Consider the following 24969-nt stretch of genomic DNA (forward strand, 5'->3'; position numbering starts at 1 on the left):
TGCCACCGGAGGACTGGTACGTGGAGGTGGCACCGGGTATACCGGACCGTGAAGGAGGACACGCGCTCTTGAGCACCGAGCCTCCCCAACCCTACCAGGTTGAATGGTCCCCGTAGCCCTGCCAGTGCGGCGAGGTGGAATAGCCCGCACTGGGCTATGCTGGCGAACCGGGGACACCATCTGTAAGGCTGGTGCCGTGTACGCCGGCCCGAGGAGACGTACTGGAGGCCAGATATGTTGGGCCGGCTTCATGGCACCCGGCTCGATGCCCAACCTAGCCCTACCAGTGCGGCGAGGTGGAATAGCCCGCACTGGGCTAAGCACGCGTACTGGGGACACCGTGCGCTTTACCGCATAACATGGTGTCTGACCAGTACGACGCCCTCTCACTCCACGGTAAGCACGGGGAGTTGGTTCAGGTATCCTACCCGGCTTTGCCACACTCCGCGTGTGCCCCCCCCCCCCCAAGACATTTTTGGGTCTGACTCTCGGGCTCCCAACCGCGTCGCCGCGCTGCCTCCTCATACCAGCGCCTCTCTGCCTTCGCTGCCTCCAACTCCGCCTTGGGACGGCGATATTCCCCTGGCTGAGCCCAGGGTCCTTTGCCGTCCAGAATCTCTTCCCAAGTCCAGGAGTCCTGGGTTTTTTTCCGCTGCTGTTGCCGCTCTTCTCCACTCCGCTTGGTCCTTTGGTGGTGGGTGTTTCTGTTACGGCTGTCTAATGCCTCCTCCTCCTCCTCGAGAGGCGAGAAGGATCGGACCAATACGCGGAGTGGTTAGCAAGATAACAAATAGAAAATCAAACCGACAAACAGTCCCGTGTGGCACAACGACTACACGGAAGACAAACACCCACAAAACACACGTGAAACCCAGGCTGCCTAAGTATGATTCTCAATCAGGGACAACGATTGACAGCTGTCTCTGATTGAGAATCATACCCGGCCGAACACAAACATCCCAACATAGAAAATCAAACATAGACAAACCCACCCAACTCACGCCCTGACCAACTAAATAAATACAAGAAAAAGGAAAACAGGTCAGGAACGTGACACATATATAATATATTTTGATTTGTTTAACACTTTTTTGGTTACTACATGATTCCATATGTGTTATTTCATAGTTTGACATCTTCACTATTATTCTACAATGTAGAACGTAGTACGAATAAAGAAAAAGCCTTGAATGAGTAGGTGTGTCCAAGCTTTTCACTGGTACTGTATAGTGTATGTTGTAAACATCCCATCCCATACCCTAACCCAGTCCAAAGTCTAACCTGTTACCCCCCCCTCCTCCTCCAGACCCCACCGAATCGTCTCCCTCTATCCTGGACAGTTTCCAGGCGGGGGAAGTGCGGGCTGGTCAGAGTGTGGAGCTCCCCTGCATGGCAGCAGGGTACCCCAGCCCCACGGTGCGCTGGCTAAAGGACGGGCGCCCGCTGCCCTCTGATGCACGCTGGACGCGGCGCCTCACGGGTCTGACCATCAGTGACCTCAGGCAGGAGGACAGCGGTAGCTACGCCTGTGAGGTCACCAACAGCTTCGGCTCGAAGGAGGTGTCCGGAGCACTCTATGTCATAGGTGAGGAGAGGAGGAGGGAGGGGGGTCAAGGGATGTGGGAGGGAGGAAAGGGGAGAGGGAGTGGATGTTGTGGTGAAGAGGGAGGGACCGTGGGACAGGGAATTGGTGTGAGGAGAAGGAGGAGTGAGGCGGGGGGAGAGGGGGTTGGCAAAGGGGAAATAAGTTTGGCACAGACCCACAAAACAAACATTTAAATCAAATCAAATTTTATTGGTCACAAACACATATTTTGCAGATGTTATTGCAGGTGTAGCGAAATGCTTGTGTTCCTAGCTCCAACAGTGCAGTAATATCTAACAATTCACAACAATACACACAAATCTAAAAGTAAAAGAATGGAATTAAGAAATATATAAATAATAGATTGAGCTATGTCGGAGTGGCATTGACTAAAATACTGTAGAATAGAATGCAGTATATACAGTTGAAGTCGGAAGTTTACATACACCTTAGCCAAATACATTTAAATTCAGTTTTTCACAATTCCTGACATTTAATCCAAATAAAAATTCAGTTTTAGGTCAGTTAGGATCACCACTTTATTTTCAGAATGTGAAATGTCAGAAGAGACAATGCTTTATTTCAGCTTTTATTTCTTTCATCACATTCCCAGTGGGTCAGAAGTTTACATACACTCAATTAGTATTTGGTAGCATTGCCTTTAAATTGATGAACTTGGGTCAAACGTTTTGGGTAGCCTTCCAGAAGCTTCCCACAATAAGTTGGGTGAATTTTGTCCCATTCCTCCTGACAGTGCTGGTGTAACTGAGTCAGGTTTGTAGGCCTCCTTGCTCGCACACACTTTTTCAGGTCTGCCCACAAATGTTCTATAGGACTGAGGTCAGGGCTTTGTGATGGCCACTCCAATACCTTGACTTTGTTGTTTTTGTGCTATTTTGCCACAACTTTGGAAGTATAATTGGGGTCATTGTCCATTTGGAAGACCCATTTGTGACCAAGCTTTAACTTCCTGACTGATGTCTTGAGATGTTGCTTCAATATATCCACATAATTTTCCTACCTCATGATGTCATCTATTTTATGAAGTGCACCAGTCCCTCCTGCAGCAAAGCACCCCCACAACATGATGCTGCCACCCTTGTGCTTCATGGTTGGGATGGTGTTCTTCGGCTTGCAAGCCTCCCCCTTTTTCCTCCAAAGATAACGATGGTCATTATGGCCAAACAGTTCTATTTTTGTTTCATCAGACCAGAGGACATTTCTCCAAAAAGTACGATCTTTGTCCTCATGTGCAGTTGCAAACTGCAGTCTGGCTTTTTTATGGTGGCTTTGGAGCAGTGGTTTCTTCCTTGCTGAGCGGCCTTTCGGGTTATGTCGATATAGGACTCGTTTTACTGTGGATATAGATACTTTTGTACCAGTTTCCTCCAGCATATTCACAAGGTCCTTTGCTGTTGTTCTGGGATTGATTTGCACTTTTCGCGCCAAAGTACGTTCATCTCTAGGAGACAGAATGCATCTCCTTCCTGAGAGGTATGACGACTGTGTGGTCCCATGGTGTTTATACGTGCGTAATATTGTTTGTACAGATGAACGTGGTACCTTCAGGCATTTTGAAGTTGCTCCCAAGGATGAGCCAGACTTGTGTTGGTCAACAATTTTTTTTCTTCAATTTCTTTTGATTTTCCCATGATGTCAAGCAAAGAGGCACTGAGTTTGAAGGTAGGCCTTGAAATACATCCACAGGTACACCTCCAATTGACTCAAATGATGTCAATTAGCCTATCAGAAGCTTCTAAAGCCATGACATCATTTTCTGGAATTTTCCAAGCTGTTTAAAGGCTGTTCAACTTAGTGTATGTAAACGTCTGACCCACTGGAATTGTGATACAGTGAATTATAAGTGAAATAATCTGTCTGTAAACAATTGTTGGAAAAATTACTTGAGTCATGCACAAAGTAGATGTCGTAACCGACTTGCCAAAACTATAGTTTGTTAACAAGACATTTGTGGAGTGGTTGAAAAACAAGTTTTAATAGCTCCAACCTAAGTGTATGTAAACTTCCGACTTCAACTGTACATATGAGATTAGTAAAGCAGTATGTAAACATTATTTAAACATTATTAAAGTGACTAGTGTTCCATTATTAAAGTGGCCAGTGAATCCAAGTCTATGTATATTAGGCAGCAACCTAAGGTGCAGGGTTGCGTAACCGGGTGGAAGTCGGCTAGTGATAGCTATTTAACAGTCTGATGGCCTTGAGATAGAAGCTGTTTTTCAGTCTCTCGGTCCCAGCCTTGATGCACCTGTACTGACCTCGCCTTCTGGATGATAGCGGGGTGAACAAGCCGTGGCTCGGGTGGTTGATGTCGTTGATGATCTTTTTGGCCTTCCTGTGACATCGGATTCTGTAGGTGCCCTGGAGGGCAGGCAGTATGCCCTCTGTGATGCGTTGGGCAGACCGCACCACCCTCTGGAGAGCCCTGCGGTTGCGGGTGGTGCAGTTGCCCTTCCAGGCGGTGATACAGCCCGACAGGATGCTCTCAATTGTGTATCTGTAAAAGTTTGTGAGGGTTTTAGGGGCCAAGACAAATTTCCTCAGCCTCCTGAGGTTGAAAAGGCGCTGTTGCACCTTCTTCACCGCCTTCTTCACCACACTGTCTGTGTGGGTAGACTATTTCAGATCGCCAGTGATGTGTACGCCGAGGAACTTGAAGCTTACCACCTTCACCACTGCGGTTCCGTCGATGTGGATAGAGGCATGCTCCCTCTGCTGTTTCCTGAAGTCCACAATCAGTTCCTTTGTTTTGTGGACAGCATTATTACATAGGTATTCCTCTTGTCCAGATGGGATAGGGCAGTGTGTAGTGCGATGGCTATTGCATCATCTGTGGATCTATTGGGGCGGTAAGCAAATTGAAGTGGGTCTAGGGTGTCAGGTAAGGTGGAGGTGATATGATCCTTAACTAGCCTCTCAAAGTACTTCATGATAACAGAAGTGAGTGCTACGGGGTGATAGTCATTTAGTTCAGTAACCTTTGCTTTCTTGGGTACAGTAACAATGCTGGACATCTTGAAGCAGAAGGGGACAGCAGACTGGGATAGGGAGACATTGAATATGTCCGTTAACACTCCAGCATGATCTGAGGATGTTCTGAGGACGTGGCAAGGGATGCCATCAGGGCCAGCAGCCTTGCGAGGGTTAACATGCTCAAATGTCTTACTCACGTCGGCCACGGAGAAGGAGAGCCCACAGTCCTTGGTAGCGGGCCGCGTCGGTGGCACTGTATTATCCTCAAAGCGGGCGAATAGCGTTTAGCTTGTCCAGAAGCAAGACGTCGGTGTCCGCGATGTGGCTGGTTTTCCCTTTGTAGTCCGTGATTGTCTGTAGACCCTGCCACGTATGTCTCATATGTCTGAGCCGTTGAATTGCGACTCCACTTTGTCTCTGTACTGACGTTTTGCCTGTTTGATTGCCTTATGGAGGGAATAACTACACTGTTTGTATTCGGCCATATTCCCAGTCACCTTGTCATGGTGAAATGCAGTGTGCACTTCCTGTTAATGTCAGACTGACAGACAGATACACTCACACCGTTTTCTGAAACAGTGGCAGACAGGCTCATATTCTGTACATATTCACACACACACACACACACACACACACACACACACACACACACACACACACACACACACACACACACACACACACACACACACACACACACACACACACACACACACACACACACACACACACGTTCACACATATAATGTGAGAAATGGATCAGTATGAATGGGTGTGTAGTGTATGATGCCATGTCATATCATATCTAGACCGAGGACAGGACAGTAATGCACTGAGAATGAGCATATCACACCACCACCAACACCAGTCACTGTTAGAGAGAGAGATATACAGAGAGCAGAGGGGGTGGGGGGTGGACGAAAAGAAGACAGAGAAGGAACAATGAAAAATGTAAATTGAAGTATATCTTTCATAGAGAAAGAAAGAATGAGAGAGAGAAACAGATTTATAAAAACACAGAGAAGATAGAGAGAGAGAGAGATCGAGAGAGCGAGAGAGAAAGAAACATAGTGCAAGAGAGATGAAAAAAGAGAGAGCAGAACAGAGGCAGGCTTTGCCAGTGGGCACATCATGGCAGCACACAGTGTGACTCTGACAGGGTGAGGGGGGCTTGGGTTGCACAGCCATACCCCCCAGCACACACCACCAGCTGCCTTATTGCTCACTGACATTTACACACACACACACACACACACACACACACACACACACACACACACACACACACACACACACACACACACACACACACACACACACACACACACACACACACACACATATATATATGGACAGAGATGTGAAGTGATGTCTCCAGCTGCTTTTTAAATGACTGCCTTAAACGGACTGAGTCTGTGTCTTTGTGTGTGTGTGTGTTACTCATGTGTGTGTTCTCTCTCCTCCCACAGACCCCCTGCGAGTGACCCTCTCCCCTAAGAGTCTGAAGACGGGCATCAGCAGTACCCTGTTCTTTACCTGTGCTGTGGAGGGTTCGCCAGAGTACACAGTGGCCTGGTACAGGAACACAGAACCTATAGTCCCAGACCAGCACATCTCTATACAGGGCTCCCACAACGACACCCTGCAGATCACAGCCGCTCAGAAGAGCCACTCTGGGGCCTACCAGTGCTTTGCCTCCCGCAAGGGCCACACCGCCCAGGACTTCTCTATCATACTGCTGGAGGGTAAGAGGATGAGAGAGGGAAGGAGGGACAGAAGGTTGGATGGGAGGGTGGGAAGCAAGCAACGTTATTCTTACAGACAGGACCGGTTACAGGCATAAGCGACATAAGAGGTTGATGATGTTTTTTGTTTGGAACTCAGTCGGGGTCTCAATATATTACTGAGAGTTTGAATAGTAAAATAACCTGGTTGCAATTTTGAAATTTGGTTGAGCATCAGCAATCTTTCTGTTGTTATGCCAGTCACTACATTTTTGATTGGTAGTTAGTTCTAGCCAGCTATCTAAGCTTGTAGTAGTCATGACCGAATACTGACTGGGCACGTGCCCCTGACCTACAGCGGGCCCCCATTGATTTTGTTAGCCATTCTCACTCAGATGTCATATTAACATGGCATAAGTCATGAATTGTTTTTTGAGTTGTAGGAATTTAGCTTTAGAGGCCCACACCAGAGGGCAATGCAGCCCCTATTTTGACGTAATTCCTATAGCGGAATTTCTCGTTTAAGTTCCACCTCCGAAGAATGATACAGGCTGCTAATACATATTCACATATTGGGGGTTGGAATGTTGTGGAGATTTCCACGTGGAGTGGAGAAATAACAACAAGTAGGGCACTGATAGCTGTCAGTGTAGCTAGTTAGCATACTAATCTTATCTAGCTAGCTAATGTTATATGTTGTTGCAACACTAATCAACACTAAGCTAGCTGGCTGGTCTACTGTATGGCTGGTTCTGGAGCTGGATTTGGGGCAGCAGGTAGGCTAGTGGTTAGAGTGTTGGGCCAGTAACCGAAAAGTTGCTAGATCGAATCCCCGAGCTGACAAGGTAAAAAATCTGTCGTTCTACCCCTGAACAAGTTGGTTAACCCACTGTTCCTAGGCTGTCACTGTCAATAAGAATTTTTCTTAAATGACTTGCCTAGTTAAATATAGGTTAAATAAATAAAAAATTAATTTGTCATAATTATTTAGGGAAATCTTTGCCACAGATGGATATGGAAAACCAGTATATTTTACTATTGTTATCTCCCAAGTTTTGGCATGTTCCATTAATTGCGGCCTTAAATCCACCATAGAAATAGAAAGAATAAAATGAAGCTCCGGTAATATGGATAGCCTAACTATTGAACGGTTTGGATTAGATTCTACATTGTAATGGACACAGTGCAACCTTTGGTAGGCTTCTGTCAGGCTGCGCTACAGCAATGCCACGTCAGCCCGTGCTCATGTGTCACGTTCTGACCATAGTTCTTTTGTGTTTTCTTTGTTTTAGTGTTGGTCAGGACGTGAGCTGGGTGGGCATTCTATGTTGTGTGTCGAGTTTGTCTGTTTCTATGTATGACCTGATATGGTTCTCAATCAGAGGCAGGTGTTAGTCATTGTCTCTGATTGGGAACCATATTTAGGTAGCTTGTTTTGTGTTGGGGTTTGTGGGTGGTTGTCTTCTGTCTTTGTGTTCTCTGCACCAGATAGGACTGTTTCGGTTTTGCCACATTTGTTATTTTGTATTTGTTTAGTGTTCACGTTTTTGTTATTATTAAAACATGATGAACACGAACTACGCTGCGTCTTGGTCCGATCCCTGCTACACCTCCTCTTCGTGACTGCCGTTACATCATGCCATGGTTCTCACAGCTAGGGGAAGTGATGACTATAATGACTTTGCTCATGATGCATGCTGCAAATTATATGTAACAACACCCGGAGCGCATCGGCCATGAAACAAAACACCAATACAAATGTAACAACAGCACAAAATAGATTAAGAAGCTTGTGGAATTTTCTTTTGCGGGTGCCGTCATTATAGGACAGACACTTGTGATTTCTAGCTGCACCAGTCAAAGCAGTGGAGTGTGGTCAAAACCATTCATCTTGGGGCAATGGGGGGAATTGGGGTTCCAAAATGCAATCATGTTACACACAATTTGACCATTTACACTGAACAAAAATATAAACACGACATGTAAAGTGTTGGTCCCATGTTTCATGAGCTGAAATAAAAGATCTTATAAATGTTCCATATGCACAAAAAGCTTATTTCTCTCAAATGTTGTGCACTCATTAGTTTACATCCCTGTTAGTGAGCATTTCTCCTTTGCCAAGATAATCCATCCACCTGACAGGTGTGGCATATCAAGAAGCTGATTGAACAGCATGATCATTACACAGTTTCACGTTGTGCTGGGGACAATGAAAGGCCACTCTAAAATGTGTAGTTTTGTCACACAACACAATGCCACAGATGTCTAAAGTTTTGAGGGGGTGTGCAATTGGCATGTTGACTGCAGGAATGTCTACCAGAACTGTTGCCAGAGAATTGAATGTCAATTCCTCTAACATAAGCCGCCTCCAACGTTGTTTTAGAGAATTTGACAGTACGTCCAACTGGCCTCACAACCGCAGACCATGTGTACAGCGTCCTGTGGGTGAGCGGTTTGCTGATGTCATCGTTGTGAACAGAGTGCCATATGGTGGCGGTGGGGTTATGGTATAGTTAAGCATAAGCTATGGACAATGAACACAATTGCATTTTATCAATGCCAATTTCAATGCACAGAGATACCGTGACGAGATCCTGAAGCCCATTGTTGTGCCATTCACCCGCCGCCATCACCTCATGTTTCAGCATGATAATGACGGCTCCACGTCGCCAGGATCTGTACACAATTCCTGGAAGCTGAAAATGGTCTGTATACTCATCAGAGATGTCACCCATTGAGCATGTTTGGGATGCTCTGGATTGATGTGTATGACAGTGTGTTCCAGTTCCCGCCAATATCCAGGACTTCGCACAGCCATTGAAGAGGAGTGGGACAACATTCCACGGGCCACAATCAACAGCCTGATCAACTCTATGCAAAGGAGGTGTCGCGATGCATGAGGCAAATGGTGGACACACCAGATACTGACTGGTTTTCTGATCCACGTCCCTACTTTAATTTAAAAAAAATCTGTGACCAACTGATGCATATCTGTATTCCCAGTCATGTGAAATCCATAGATTAGGGCCGAATGAATGTATTTCAATTGACTGATTTCCTTATATGATTTGTAAAATCTTTAAAATTGTTGCATGTTACATTTATATTTTTATTCAGTATATAAAATGGTCATATATATTTTTGTTGGACAGACTAGCTCAAACATTTGTGAAACTTTACAATTATAATTTGCTAATAAAGAAAAAAAAAAAAAAAAAACATACGTTTGGACCCCCTATTTTAATTTGTTCCATGACTCAGGTGACCAAGTGTAGGTTACGACGAAAAGCTGTTTGGCTCAGCTGAAGATGATCTGTTATATTGCTCAGCTCAATCACGACTCGCGAAGAGGAAGAACTTTGCAGGTGTTTCTGATTAATAAACAATGCCATGCTGGTGGGTGGTAACATTCAAATAATTTTTTTTTTTTGCACTTGTGGGTGTTTAAAACGGCTAAACTTTCTCTCCACTCCATGGCAAAATTGATAGAATTTCAGGAAATAAGCTGTAAAACTGCAAATGATTTCTCTCTGCCCCATGGGAAAGGTAGTAGTATTGCATTAAATTCATTATAAAATTGCAAAATGTTTCTCTCTGCCCCATGGCGAAATGTGTAGAATTGCAGGAAATTCACTTTTAAAACATAAATGTTTCTCTCCACTCTCAAGAGAGGGGCCACTAAAATGTTTTGCCACGGGGTGGGGTCCCCCCCAACCAAATCTCGCTTACAGATGTAGGATCTTAATTTTAGCCAGTTTGCAACAGCAGAAAAATAATCCTGCAGCAACAGGAAATGTTAATTATTATGTGGATTATAATTAATGGACATTTTTGTAGGGGTTGATATATTTTTCGGAAGGGAAAATCAAGTCTGAAATTTCACAGTGGAAATTACAAACTTCAGAAGCCTTTTTAAACCTCAAATAACCTACACATTTAAAATGTCCTGCATTCTCCTGCAACAGAGTGATCAAATTAAGATCCTACATCTGTAACATTATCTCACTTTTCCCCTCTCTCTTTCTCTCTCTCTCTCTCTGTCTTTCTTTCTTTCTTTCTTTATCTCTCTCTCTCTCTCTTTCTCTCCATCTATCTCTCCTGTAGACGGCACTCCTCGTATCGTGTCTTCCTTCAGTGAGCGCGTGGTCGCCCCCGGTGAGCCCTTCTCCCTGATGTGTGCCTCCAAGGGAGCCCCACCCCCCTCCATCACCTGGACGCTGGACGACGAGCCTGTGGTGCGAGACTCCGCCTACAAGACCAGCCAGTATACCCTATCAGACGGCCTGACCGTGTCACATGTCAACGTCAGCAACCCGGCCATCCGTGACGGGGGAGTGTATCGCTGCGCCGCACGCAACTCGGCCGGTAGCGCCGAGTACCAAGCGCGCATAAACGTAAGAGGTGCCTGTCTACTTTTCAATATACACGCACCCCACACCTGCACCTATACATGCACTGACAATAAGTATACAGTACAGAGACAGGTGGAGATGTGTGAGGAGTTAGACAAACGTGCAACACGTACACACATCCAAGACACATGCATACATGCACTAACACACACAGCGAGGTTTAGAGTCCATCATTTCACACACCCAACCCCAACCCCAACCCTCCAACCGTCATCCCTCTTTCTTACTCTCTGTCTTTTTCTCTGTATGTGTGTCTCTCTCCCGCGTCCCTGTTTCTGTCTGTCTGTGTCGTTCCCAGTGTGTGTTTCTCTCTCTTTTGCTGTGTGTCTGTCTACCTGGATGTCTCTCTGACTCCTGTCTCTATCTATCTGTTCTCATCAAGACCACAGCAAAGACCATGTCTGTTCTCATCAAGACCATAGGACAGTGTTACTGAGGGTAATGTAGTCAAACATGTGCATACACACCCATGCACACAATCACTTAGAAAACACATTAATAGATATTACAAATATTACCAGTATGATTGGGTTAAGGGGACATCACTAACCTCTTTCTCTACCCCTCAATCTGCCCCAATCACTCTCTACCCAACCTTTATCTTCTCCCTCCCCAATCTTTATCTTCTCTGCTCCTATTTTCTCCCATGTCCTCCTCCCCTCTTTCTCCTCTTCCACCCCTGTCTCCTCCTCCCTTTTTCCCCCTTCTTCTTCCTCCTCTTTCCCTCCTCTCCTCCGCTCCTCTCGTCCTCCCTCTCTTTTCTGTGTCTCCAGGTTCTCCTAGGATCAGGGAGATGCGTGACATCACGGCTGTGGCAGGAAGGAACACCTTTATAACCTGTCGTGTGATTGGTTACCCCTACTACTCTATCAAGTGGTTTAAGGACGGCATGCTGCTGCCTGACAACCATCGCCAGGTGGTGTATGAGAATGGAACCCTGAGGCTGAGTGATGTGCAGAAGGGCATGGACGAGGGTACCTACCTGTGTAGTGTGCTCATCCAGCCACAGACCTCCATCGACCAGACTGTCCACGTCACTGTCAAAGGTAGGGGACTAGACAGGGTTGGAAGATGGGGTGGGGGCAAGGGTGGCATAGGTAAGGCGAAGGGGGAAGGGATGATGTGTTACACTAAATCTACCAATGACAGGATGTAACTGTTCACACCAGTGCAATGGATTTGTTGAAAGTCACCAACGTTTGGGCAAGGTTTCTTCCTAGTCGTAAAGAGGCAATCAGCTTAACAGGGTGGTCACACCATGGTGTTAAAAGCATCTAGCTTTATGTGAATGTGTAAGTGTGTTTGTTGGGTGGTAAGCATGTGTGCTTTAGGTGTGTTTGTGTGTGGGTGTTGGGGGGTCTATAGAAGTCTGTGTGTGCGTGTGCACGTGTGTTTGTGTGTGTCTCTGATTTAATTAGATGAATCATAATGAGGCCCAGATTAAATCCCCCAGACGTTTTAGCTGTAGCACCACTCCACCCCCTTCCGCGACTATGGCAACGGCATGACTTCCTCCGCCAGTTGGCCTATAATCAGAGCACCTATTATGGGCTGGTGAAGATGGAAGGGGGTCAGGGGTGGGACCTCTAACCTCTGACCTCTGTAACCTCTGCCCCTAGTGCCACCCCTGATCCAGCCCTTTGATATCCCCTCCACGTCGGTGGGAAAGCTGATGTACATTGCCTGCGTGGTGTCGTCAGGTGACATGCCCATCCGCATCACCTGGCACAAAGACGGGCAACTCATCGTGCCTGGTTCCGCCTCTGGTGTTGGCATAGAGACCAAAGAATTCATGAGCTCCTTGCAGATCTCCAAGGTGACGCTGAAGCACAATGGCAACTACACCTGCATTGCTAGCAACGCCGCGGCAACCGTCAGCTGGGAGAGACAGCTGATCGTCACCGGTGAGAGAGGGAGGAGGGGAGGAGAGGAGAGGATGGAGGGAGGGTGAGAAGGAGAGGAAGGATTGGAAAATAAGTGGTGTTGAAGAATTTGAGAAAGATTAAGAATGAATGCATGGACAGACTGGTTATAGAAGCTGGAAGATATTAAGAAAACACAGAAGGATTGGAGAATAATTGAAGAATATCCACCATTTTAGAGATGCTGTTGTCAATTATAATGACTGTACTAACTATAACCTCTCCTCCCTCAGTTCCCCCTCGCTTCGTGGTCCAGCCCAACAACCAGGATGGGATCTATGGGAAGGCAGGAGTACTAAACTGTTCTGTGGAGGGATACCCCCCTCCCAAAGTCATGTGGAAACACGCCAAAGGTAAAGACCAACACCCTGCAGCACTAACAACATCAACTATCTAACTGTCTACTATTCTACGTATCATAGTGAAATAACTTGTACAGTAAAGTTTAATTGATGATGGAAGATAAAATTAGCAAATGTTTTTATTTTTATTCTCTACTGTAACATCATAACTAAGCGTAAGATTAGAGACCATTATAACCTTGCGTAACTTTGACTTGACACGACCGTGCCGTTCCTCCCTGTAGGTATAGGGAACCCCCAGCAGTACCACCCTGTGCCTCTGACTGGTCGGATCCAGATCATGTTCAACGGCTCCCTGCTGATTCGGCACGTCCTAGAGGACGACCGGGGATACTACCTCTGTCAGGCCTCCAATGGAGTGGGCTCTGACATCAGCAAGAGCATGGTCCTCACCGTCAAGAGTGAGTTCATCTGTCTCTCACTAGGTCTCTCTCTCTCCCTCTCTCTCTCTCTTGTTCTCTCTTTCTTTCTTCCTTTCTCTCATTCTCTCTCAATTCAATTCCATTCAAGGGGCTTTATTGGCATGGAAACATATGTTTACATTCCCAAAGCAAGTGAAATTGATAAACAAAAGTGAAATAAACAGTAAAAAGTGAACAGTAAATATTACTGTTCCAAAATAATAAAGACATTTCAAATGTCATATTATGTCTACATACAGTGTTTTAACGATGTGAAAATAGTTCAAGAAAAAAAATGGAAAATAAATAAACATAAATATGGGTTGTATTTACAATGGTGTTTCTTCTTCACTGGTTGCCATTTTCTTGTGGCAACAGGTCACAAATCTTGCTGCTGTGATTGCACACACTGGTATTTCACCCAATAGATATGTTAGTTTATCAAAATTGGATTTGTTTTCAAATAATTCTTTGTGGGTCTCTATAATCTGAGGGAAATATGTGTCTCTAATATGGTCATACATTTGTCAGGAGGTTAGGAAGTGCAGCTCAGTTTCCACCTCATTTTGTGATCAGTGTGCACATAGCCTGTCTTCTCTTGAGAGCCAGGTCTGCCTACGACGACCTTTCTCAATAGCAAGGCTATGCTCACTGAATCTGTACATAGTCAGCTTTCCTTAATTTTGTGTCAGTCACATTGGTCAGGTATTCTGCCACTGTGTAGTCTCTCTTTAGGGCCAAATAGCATTCTATTTTGCTCCGTTTTTTGGTTAATTCTTTGCAATGTGTCAAGTAATTATCTTTATGTTTTCTCATGATTTGGTTGGGTCTAATTGTGTTGCTATCCTGGGGCTCTGTGGGGTCTGTTTATGTTTGTGAACAGAGCCCCAGGACCAGCTTTCTTAGAGGACTCTTCTCCCGATTCATTTCTCTGTAAGTGATGGCTTTGTTATGGAAGGTTTGGGAATCGCTTCCTTTAAGGTGGTTGTAGAATTTAACGTCTCTTTTCTGTATTTTGATAATTAGCGGGTATCAGCCTAATTCTGCTCTGCATGCATTATTTGGTGTTTTACATTGTATGAGGAGGATATTTTTTCAGAATTCTGCATGCAGAGTCTCAATTTGGTGTTTCTTGGTTGGTGAGTGGTCCCCAGACCTCACAACCAAAAAAGGCAATGGGTTTTTAGCCAAATCTTAATTGATATGTCAAATTTTATGTTCCTTTTGATGGTATAGAAGGCCCTTCTTGCCTTGTCTCTCAGATTGTTCACAGCTTTGTGGAAGTTACCTGTGACACTGATGTTTAGGCAGAGGTATGCATCGTTTTTTGTGTGCTCTAGGGCAACAGTGTCTAGATGGAATTTGTATTTGTTTTCCTGGCAACTGTACCTTTTTTGGAACACCATTATTTTTGTCTTTACTGAGATTTACTGTCAGGGCCCAGGTCTGACAGAATCTGTGCATAAGATCTAGGCGCTGCTGTAGGCCCTCCTTGGTTAGGGACATAAGCACCAGATCATCAGCAAACAGTAGACATTTGACTTCAGATTTTAGTAGGGTGAGTAGGGCAGGTGCTGCAGACTGTTCTAGTGCCCTCACCAATTTGTTGATATATATGTTGAAGAGGGTGGGGCTTAAGCTGCATCCCTGTCTCAGCCCACGTCCCTGTGGAAAGAAATGTGTGTTTTTTGCCAATTTTAACCGCACACTTGTTATTTGTGTACATAGATTTTATAATGTTGATGTTTTTCCCCCAACACCACTTTCCATCAATTTGTATAGCAGACCCTCATCCCAAATTGAGTCAAAGGCTTTTTTGAAGTCAACAAAGCATAAGAAGACTTTGCGTTTGTTTTGCTTAGTTTGTTTTTGAATTAGTGTGTGCAGGGTGAATTTGTGGTCTGTCGTATCGTAATTTGGTAATAAGCCATATTTACATTAGCTCAGTTCATTGTTTTTACTGAGTCTGATGTTAATGATAATGCAGAGGATTTTCCCAAGGTTGCTTTTGACCTATATCCCACAATAGTTATTGGAGTCAAATTTGTCTCCACTTTGGTGGATTGGGGTTATCAGTCCTTGGTTACAAATATTGGGGAATATGCCAGAGTTGAGGATGATGTTAAAATGTTTAAGTATAGCCAATTGGAATTTGTGGTCTGTATATTTGATAAATTCATGTACAGTAGTATGCCATCAACACCACAGGCCTTTTTGGGTTGGTGGGTTTGCATTTTGTCCTGTAGTTCATTCAATGTAACTGGAGAATCCAGTGGGTTCTGGTTGTGTTTATTTGCTGATGCTAAGATTTGTAATTGATCATGTATATGTTTTTGCTGTTTGTTCTTTGCTATAGATCCAAAGATATTGGAGAATGGGTTTATCCACACATCTCCATTTTGGATAGATAACTCTTCGTTTTGTTGTTTGTTTAGTGTGTTCCAATTTTACCAGAAGTGGTTTGATTCTATGGATTCTTCAATTACATTGAGCTGATTTCTGACGTGCTGTTCCTTCTTTTTCCGTAGTGTATTTCTTTATTGTTTTAGTGATTTAGCACAGTGAAGGCGCAGACTCAGGTTTTCTGGGTCTCTATGTTTTTGGTTGGATATGTTTCTCAATTTCTTTCTTAGGTTTTTTAATTCTTCATCAAACCATTTGTCATTGTTGTTAATTTTCTTAGGTTGTCTGCTTGACATTTTTAGATTTGATAGGGAAGCTGAAAGGTCAAATATACTGTTTAGACTTTTTACTGACAAGTTTACACCTTCACTATTACAGTGACATTTTTTGCCCAGGAAGTTGTCTAAAAGGGATTGAGTTTGTTGTTGCCTAATTGTTTTTTGGTAGGTTTCTACACTACTTTCCTTCCATCTATAGCATTTCTTAATATTGTGCAGTTCCTTTGGCTGTTATGCCTCATGATTGAGTATTGCTCTGTTCAGGTAGACTATGATTTTGCTGTGATCTGATAGGGGTGTTAGTGGGCTGACTGTGAAAGCTCTGAGAGACTCTGGGTTGAGGTCAGTGATGAAGTAATCTACAGTACTACTGCCAAGGGATGAGCTGTAGGTGTATCTACCATAGGAGTCTCCTTGAAGCCTACCATTGATTATGTACAGACCCCGCATGCGACAGACCTGGAGGAGTTGTGACCCATTTTTGTTGGTTGTTTTGTCATAGTTGTGTCTAGGGGGGCATATTTGGGAGGGAATACTGTTTGCTGAGAGTGTCAGGTTCTTGTCCAGTTTTGGCATTTAGGTCATCACAGACTAGTACATGTCCCTGGGTATGGAAATGGTTGATCTCCCCCTCTAGGATGGAGAAGTTGTCATCGTTAAAGTATGAGGATTCTATTGGAGGGATATAGGTAGCACACATGAGGACATTTTTCTCTGTGGAGATCATTTCTAGCCAGATGTAAAATGTTCCTGTTTTGACTAATTTAATAGAGTGTATTAGGTCTGCTCTATACCAAATTAGCATACCTCCTGAGTCTCTTCCCTGTTTCATACCTGGTAGTTTAGTGGAATGGACTACCAGCTCTCTGTAACCTAGAGGGCAACCAGTGGGTCCGTCTCCTCTATACCATGTTTCTTGTAGGATGACAATGTCTGTATTTCCAATTTATTTGATGAAGTCTGGGTTCCTGCTCTGTAGGCCAAAATCAGATGACCTCAGACATTGTATATTCCAGGATGAGATAGTAAAATCTATGTGTTCCATAGTGTCTAGTGTTGTTTTCGTGTGGTTTAGGCCCAGACCATTACAGTAGGTGTGAGCAGAGCATGTTGTCTCACTCTGTCTCTCTCTCTCTCTCTCTTTCTCTCTCTCTCTTTCATTTTCTCTCATTCTCTTCCTCACACGTGTCATTCATTCCCCCCCTCCTGTTTGACCCCAGCCCTGGGCTACACTTCATTAACCCTCTTCAGGAGGAGGGTTGGCTCTAAACTTAAATACCACTCTCTCTATCTCTCCCAGACTGGTGTATGTGTCTGTGTGTGCATGTTGATTGATTTGTTCCTCCAGTCTGTGTGTCTTTTTGTCTGTCTATGGCTGTGGTGGGGAAGGAAAGGTTCTGATGAATTAGTGATGAAAACAAAACAGCAGGAACCCTTCAGATCAATAACCCATGTTGGCGAAGAGGAGGGAAGGAGGTAGACGGGGAAGAGAGGAGGGGGTGTGAGAGGGCCACGAGGGCTCGGAGCGTGAAATGAAAATAGAGAGTGATGGAGGGAATAAATTGAGATTTCTATTTTCAACACACCTGTACAGTACCTCGATTTTTCTAATACCCATCCCTCTTTCCTTCTCTCATTCCCCCATATCTATTCATCACATTCATGAATATTTCTTCTGTGTGTGTCTCCAGTTCCAGCCATGATCACGTCGCACCCCAACACCACCATGGCCATCAAGGGCCAGATGAAGGAGCTGAACTGCACAGCGCGGGGGGAGCAGCCCATCATCATCCGATGGGAGAGGGGCGACACTGTCATCGATGCTGAGAGGAACCCCCGCTACTCCATCACCATCAACAAGAAGGGGGACGAGGTCATCTCCACACTCAAGGTCAGACACTGAGGAAAGAGGGCAAAATGTTGAGAGAGAATTGAAATTGGAGGGCATTAGAATTTAGAATTTTAGCCCAATTGAGTTGAGATCAAAGTGCAAAAAGGGTTATTTTGTGTGTTGCTGTCCCCCATGTAGCTAAAGCCAGCGGAGCGCGGGGACTCAGTCTTCTTCTCCTGCCATGCCATCAACTCATACGGAGAGGGGCGAGGACTCATCCAGCTTACCGTGCAAGGTGCGTATCTCTCTCACTGCTATTACTGCACATAGGCTCACTGTTGACTGACTAGTGATTGAGGTTAAATGTATACCCAACCTCCTCCTTTAACACACACAGAGCCTCCTGACCCTCCTGAGTTGGAGGTGAGAGAGGTGAAGGACCGCAGTATGAACCTGCGCTGGATCCAGAGGTTCGACGGCAACAGCATCATCACCAGCTACGACATCGAGTATAAGAACAAGTCTGGTACGAGTCCAACCAGTCCAACCCTGTAAACCCTCACATCCCTATTGTCCTCAATCTAACTCCCTTTTCTCTGGTCCCCTAATGTCCTCTCTATCTGCTTCTATTTGTTACAGATACTTGGGATCACAAGTACACCACCAGGAACATCTCCCCCACTAACAACCAGGCTAACATTGTGGAGCTGCACCCTGCCTGTGTCTACAGCATCCGCATGTACTCCTTCAACAGGATCGGACGCAGCCAGCCTAGCAAGGAGCTCACCATCAGCACTGAGGAAGCACGTAAGTCTAACCGCAAACGCGCACGCAAACACACACACATGCACAAGCACGCACACAAGCACACACACAAACACACACACACATACACACACACATAGACACACACTTATTTAAAATGATGCCTTGTTTGGTGCTATTGAAACACTTATTTCAACCTCTCACCTCAACAGAACCTGATGGGCCCCCTATGGAAGTGATCCTCCAACCAATGACGTCTCAGAGCATACGGGTCACATGGAGGGTAAACTTCATTAACCATCATGCCTCTCTTCCTTTATGCTATAATACCATAATAAGTGAGACATTCAAACTAACTGTCATTAATCTCCAGTCAGTATCCTAACAGAGCTGTCCCTTGCCTCTCCCTCTCAGGCCCCCAGAAAGGAGCTTCAGAACGGGGTGATCCGGGGGTACCAGATCGGTTACCGTGAGAACGGGCCGGGCAGTAACGGCCAATACAGCATTGTGGAGATGAAGGCCACAGGGGACAGTGAGGTGTACACCCTGGACAACCTGAAGAAGTTTGCCCAGTATGGAGTGGTGGTCCAGGCCTTCAACAGGGCTGGCACTGGCCCCTCTAGCACTGAGATCAACGCTACCACACTGGAGGATGGTAAGACAGGAGGGAGGGAGGTTAGAGAAAGAGGGGGATAGATGAAGGTAGAGGGAGGGAGCTAGAGAGAGAGAGATAGAGATATATAGAGAGAGATATAGAGAGAGATATATATAGAGAGAGATAGAGAGAGAGATATAGAGAGAGATAGCGAGATAGAGAGAGATAGAGAAAGAGAGATTCATACTTTGCTAGTAGAAGGATTTCTTTAATTTGTCAACAGGAATAGAAAATAGAGTCCAATCATGTAAGAATAGAGTGGAAAAGCAGCAAATAAAGATGCACCCACACATTGATTCAGTTGTGCAAACACTCTCACACACACAGTCTCTGAGACAAAATGGAGGAAATGAACATGCAGCACATCCCCCATCATTCTCCTGTTTTAATTAGCTCCCTCAGTAGACTGAGAGAGCGAGAGACCCCATTACTCTCTGAATATGCCTGCCCACTCTACCTCTCTCTCTCCCTCTCTCCCTCTCTCTCTCGTCCTCTCCCTCTCCCTCTCTCCCCTTCATTGGTTATCTCTCTATTCCCTCTCTTGTTTACACCATATTTTTGTTGGTTCATTCCATTTTTTCTCTCCTGAATCTATTTCTCCCTTTGCTTTCATTGGGTAATCCCCCTTCTCCTTCTTTCGCTACTCTCTGTTTTATCTTTACATCAGACAGACAACATCTTAGTCCCTCAGCCTCCCCCCGTGTGTACAGCCTTAATGATAGAGATAGATGTAGATCCTGATTATGATAATTAGTTAGTAGTGATGGTAACTACAACACACACTCTCTGTCTTTCTCTGTCTGTCTGTCTGCTTGCTGCTGTTTCTACAGCTGCAATTATCACACAGCTGGACACATTGTCCTCCGTCCGCACACTTCTGCTTTTTATCTGCCGTCTGCCTCTCATCACCATCCCCCCTTCCTCCAAGTTAACCCTTAACAGTCAAGACTCGCCTGGTAAATGATACAGTGTATTCCTCTTTCCCTTTTCCCTTATACCTGCCTCTCTCTCTGCCATCCCTCACTTTATACTTCTCTCTTTCTCTCTCCATTGCAGTGATTGAAAATTGAAGATTGGAATAAATAGTATTTTGGGAATGTTATGCAGTTTATTACTATTACTGTATCTCCGTCCTATTAGTCGCAGACAACTGTGTTCAATAAGGTACACTATGGTCCTCTGTGATGTTAACCTTTGACCTCTCTCCTACCCCCAGTGCCCAGCCAGCCGCCCCAGAACGTGAGGGCTATCTCGGTGACGTCAGACGAAGCGGTGATCACGTGGGCGGAGCCCCCGCGTCTGACGCTGCATGGCGTGCTGAAGGGCTACCGTGTGGTGTTCTGGTCCCTCTTCCCCGACGGAGGTGGGTGCTGTGGGGGCCAGGCACAGGGGCCGATGCAGAGTAATTATCACTACTATCATTCTAACTCCACCCCAAACCCATGGCCTCACCTGCCTGTCTATCTGTCCGTGTGTGTGTGTCTGAACACATAACACACTCCCAAACTGTGCCCTAGCCTGCCCCACACCCCTTCTCCTCATCTGTCTCCTAACCCTTCACACACCCCATTCCCTATCTGTCTGTCTATGGGATTTACCTGGAATATATTATTTGTATGTTTACCTTGACCCCTTGAGCCTAACCTGTATTTTCCTCCCAATTTGTGCATTGTGATGTATGAACAAACAGGGCTTAATCTCTCTCTCTCTCTCTCTCTCTCTCTCTCTCTCTCTCTCTCTCTCTCTCTCTCTCTCTCTCTCTCTCTCTCTCTCTCTCTCTCTCTCTCTCTCTCTCTCTCTCTCTCTCTCTCTCTCTCTCTCTCTCTCTCTCTCTCTCTCTCTCTCTCTCTCTCTCTCTCTCTCTCTCTCTCTCTCTCTCTCTCTCTCTCTCTCTCTCTCTCTCTCTCTCTCTCTCTCTCTCTCTCTCTCTCTCTCTCTCTCTCTCTCTCTCTCTCTCTCTCTCTCTCTCTCTCTCTCTCTCTCTCTCTCTCAGAATGGGGAGAGATGCAAAACATCACTACAACTCGTGAGCAGGTGGAGCTGAGAGGGTTGGAGAAGTTTACTAACTACAGTGTCCAGGTGCTGGCCTACACACAGGCTGGGGACGGGGTCAGGAGCAATGTCCTGTACATCCAAACCCGCGAGGACCGTGAGTACACGCACACATGTGCATTTGCGCAGACACACACATGCGCAAACACTCTCTGTGAACACACACATATACATTATCCTCCCACTGATATAGACTTTAACCCATATATACACTACCGTTACAAAGTCTGGGGTCACTTAGAAATGTCCTTGTTTTTGAAAGAAAAGCACATTTTTTGTCCATTAAAATAACTGCAAATTGATCGACCATACAGTGTAGACATTGTTAATGTTGTAAATGACTATTGTAGCTGGAAACAACTGAGTTTTAATGGAATATCTACATAGGCGTACAGAGGCCCATTATCAGCAACCATCACTCCTGTGTTCCAGTGGCACGTTGTGTACCAATTCTGCTGTGCCTCCTCACAGCAGAATCTGCAGAGCTGGGAAGATTGTATCCCCCATATACTGTATATAACATTCTATTAGTTGCAAGAATTTTGTATAGTAATTTAAATGGAAAAATTCGAAGTTTTGAATCCGGCGTTGTTTTGCGTATCAATTCATAAACCATGTGCCATGGAATGGGTACATTGAAAATCTCGTCCCAACTATTTTGCCATTTATATGGCACAGTTGTCAGTGTTTTGGTCCTTAAATGAAATTGGTATATGTTTTTATTTATCACACTTTTCTTTAACCATTTATGTTCTTTATTACAGGGCCGACACACAAGTTCCTTACTTTTTTCCCCTTCTACTTGCCTCTTCCATTTTTGTGGTAATGCTGCAATTAATTGGTTGTAATTTTGGGTAGAGCAGACATTTCCATATGTTTGTGTTAGCTGCATGTGTGACATAACTCCACCAGTCCTATTTATGATATCATTCACAAAAATTATACCTTTTTTAAACATTTCTTCGAAAAATACAGTTTTTTTTATCAATTAGTATATTTGAATTTAACCACAATATTTGTTGTATTATTTGTTCTGTCTTTTCAGGTGGATTAAACTGAAATTGCAACCAACTTTCTAAGGCTTGTTTAAAAAATAAAGATATTTTGGAGATTATTTCCTTTTCAAACAACCGAAAGTGGGCAGGTGTAATCTGAATAAAGGGAAAAAGGCCCTTCTTGAACATAGGATGAGACATTCGTACCAATTTACTAGAGAACCAGTTTGGATTTAAGTATAACTTTTGTATGACTAGGCCATTACAATTGTAACTGGCTATACTTATTTCACCACTTACCATAATGAGACACAACATTCAATTATTTTGATCAAAATGTATGTTTGTAAACGTACCATTAAAAAGTAACATGATGATTGAGTGTCTATATAGCTGTACCGTGATATTTGTCCCTACTATTCCACCCGCTATTCCACCCGCTAAAAGCCCTCCTCATCCCGAGTTGGGACCACCCTCAGACCACCCTCGACCCCCTGTATCCCATAGCCCATTTGCAGTTATTTGAATTGTCAAAAATTTTGCTTTTCTTTCAAAAACAAGGACATTTCTAAGTGACCCCAAACTTTTGAACGGTAGTGTATATTTAAGCAATAAGGCCCAAGGAGGTATGGTATATGGCCAATATACCACGGCTAAGGGCTGTTCATACACACGACGCAACGCGGTGTGCCTGGATACAGCCCTTAGCCATGATATATTGGCCATATACCACAAACCCCCAAGGTGCCTTATTGCTATAATAAACTTTTTACAAACGTAATTAGAGCAGTAAAAATATGTGTTTTGTCATACCCGTGGTATACTGTCTGATATACCAAGGCTGTCAGCCTATCAACATTCAGGGCTCGAACCACCCAGTTTATAAATATATATATACCACAGAAAGATAGAACCACAGTCACACTGAGATGCACACTGCTTGGAAGAGAGGAGAAGCTTAGAGGGAGGCTGTGTGTGTGTTCATGGGGGGATAGAGAAGAGTGTCAGGGTGTATCTCAAGCCCATGACTAAAGCTCATTTGTGTAGTGAGGCCCCATTACCAGTGCTAATGAGAATTAAGAGGCTTTGGGCCCTTGGCTGAGGGCTCGAGACTAGAGATAGGGGATAGAAGAGGAGGGGTAGAGGCAGAATGAGGGAGAGGAAGGAGACTGATCCACAGCACCCAGCCCTGCAGCCCACAACCCCCCTGGACACAAGTAGCCAACCAGCCAGGCAGTCAGGCCCAGGGATGAACTCCTCCTGGATTAGAGATAATTAATTTTGTGCTTACACCATTGAAGGTGGGATTACAGGCCGATCCCTGTCTCCTTCACTCCCCTAAACAGGAGGAGGAGGGGGATGGAGAGAGAGAGGAGAATGAGAGAGAGGGAGAGGTGGCACAGCTGGGCCTGCCCGGGCGAAGGAGCGAGAGACAAAAGATGAAAAGAAAGAAAAATGGGTTGATGGATGGAGGACAAGAGACATGTTAGCCCTTTTCGGTTTGCCCTGCTTTACTAGATGCTTTGTTAGCTCTTTGTAATACTTCCTATATATACTGTTTTAGCCTTGGTGGTACATTAGACTTCATCTATGTTATCCCTCCTGTGCCACATGCTCTTCTCTGCTGGTCCCTGGTATTTGAGGCTCTTTGGGAGGCTGAGGTTGTCCCTTTCTCTCTGAAGGCTTTTGGTAGCTGTGGTTTGGGATGCATAGTCATGGTGATGGTTAAGACCATGGTTAGAAGTAGCTAGTTGTTCAGCAGTAGTGTACTGTAGGTGACTGTATATGACTCCTCATCACTGGGTTGTCTGACAGTGGATCAGACAGTCTGGACTGGGAACGTGCAGATTTTGGGCAGCAGATGGAGCTTAACCCGCCCCCCCTCCCATTCTGACATGAAGGCCAAGTTATGATAATGATGCATTTCTCCTATAACCCCCCCCATCCCCCCTCTCATCTCCCCTTGGGGCTGCCCCTAACCCTCTCCTCCCTCACTCCCTCCCCTCTCATGTCCCTGCTTTAGGTCCTGCTGTACAGTACAGTACATGGAGGAAGGTCTAATGTAGTGTAGCCTCACAGTATTCATTTGAACCCTTTCCCTTGTAACCCAGGGAGACCCATGCATTTCTATCTGATGAACGGGTTGTATTTTTAGAATAAGGTCCAGTGTACTGTATGTGTGGACAGTGGGAGACTATTGAGGCTTTATGGCTCTTTAGGCGTCTCAGTCAAGTGGCCATGCAGTGAGCATGAGGAGGAGCCTGGTGTGTGTTAATCTGTTTAGGGGTTAGAGAGTTATACTGCAGGGTGTCAGAGCAGAGCGAGCAGAGCAGAACCGCTGACCACGGTGTCTGAGTGAACATATGTCACCGCTGGCCCTGGTCTGGCCCGGGCCTGGCCTCTCCCCAGGGGACCTCCTCCAAGTCCTCCCAGAGCGGCTTACAGCACAGGATAAGACTGGCAATCTGCAAACTACCCAGCTCACTTTAACACGGCTTTAACACCCACGCGCATGGAAATAGCCACGTGCCTGCACACAGCCGTGTTTACTTGAACATGGCTTTAGTACCCAGTCACACACACGCGCACA

The 24969-nt window shown here is 45.2% G+C and overlaps 1 protein-coding gene across 1 annotated transcript in view; it reads left to right on the forward strand.

Annotated features, from left to right (window-relative positions):
- LOC120043743 (Down syndrome cell adhesion molecule-like protein 1 homolog) overlaps positions 1-24969 on the forward strand; it is a 96950-nt gene that overhangs the window by 64729 nt on the left and 7252 nt on the right. The window contains exons 5-19 of the mRNA XM_038988307.1: positions 1307-1585; positions 6049-6324; positions 10408-10704; positions 11489-11761; positions 12335-12619; positions 12871-12990; positions 13224-13400; positions 17773-17972; positions 18111-18207; positions 18310-18438; positions 18552-18719; positions 18890-18960; positions 19092-19332; positions 20549-20695; positions 21326-21481. Of these exons, the coding sequence (XP_038844235.1) occupies positions 1307-1585; positions 6049-6324; positions 10408-10704; positions 11489-11761; positions 12335-12619; positions 12871-12990; positions 13224-13400; positions 17773-17972; positions 18111-18207; positions 18310-18438; positions 18552-18719; positions 18890-18960; positions 19092-19332; positions 20549-20695; positions 21326-21481 (2916 nt within the window). The remainder of the gene's footprint in view (positions 1-1306; positions 1586-6048; positions 6325-10407; positions 10705-11488; positions 11762-12334; positions 12620-12870; positions 12991-13223; positions 13401-17772; positions 17973-18110; positions 18208-18309; positions 18439-18551; positions 18720-18889; positions 18961-19091; positions 19333-20548; positions 20696-21325; positions 21482-24969) is intronic.

Source organism: Salvelinus namaycush, chromosome 3, assembly GCF_016432855.1.
Source record: "Salvelinus namaycush isolate Seneca chromosome 3, SaNama_1.0, whole genome shotgun sequence".
Classification (NCBI taxonomy): domain Eukaryota; kingdom Metazoa; phylum Chordata; class Actinopteri; order Salmoniformes; family Salmonidae; genus Salvelinus; species Salvelinus namaycush.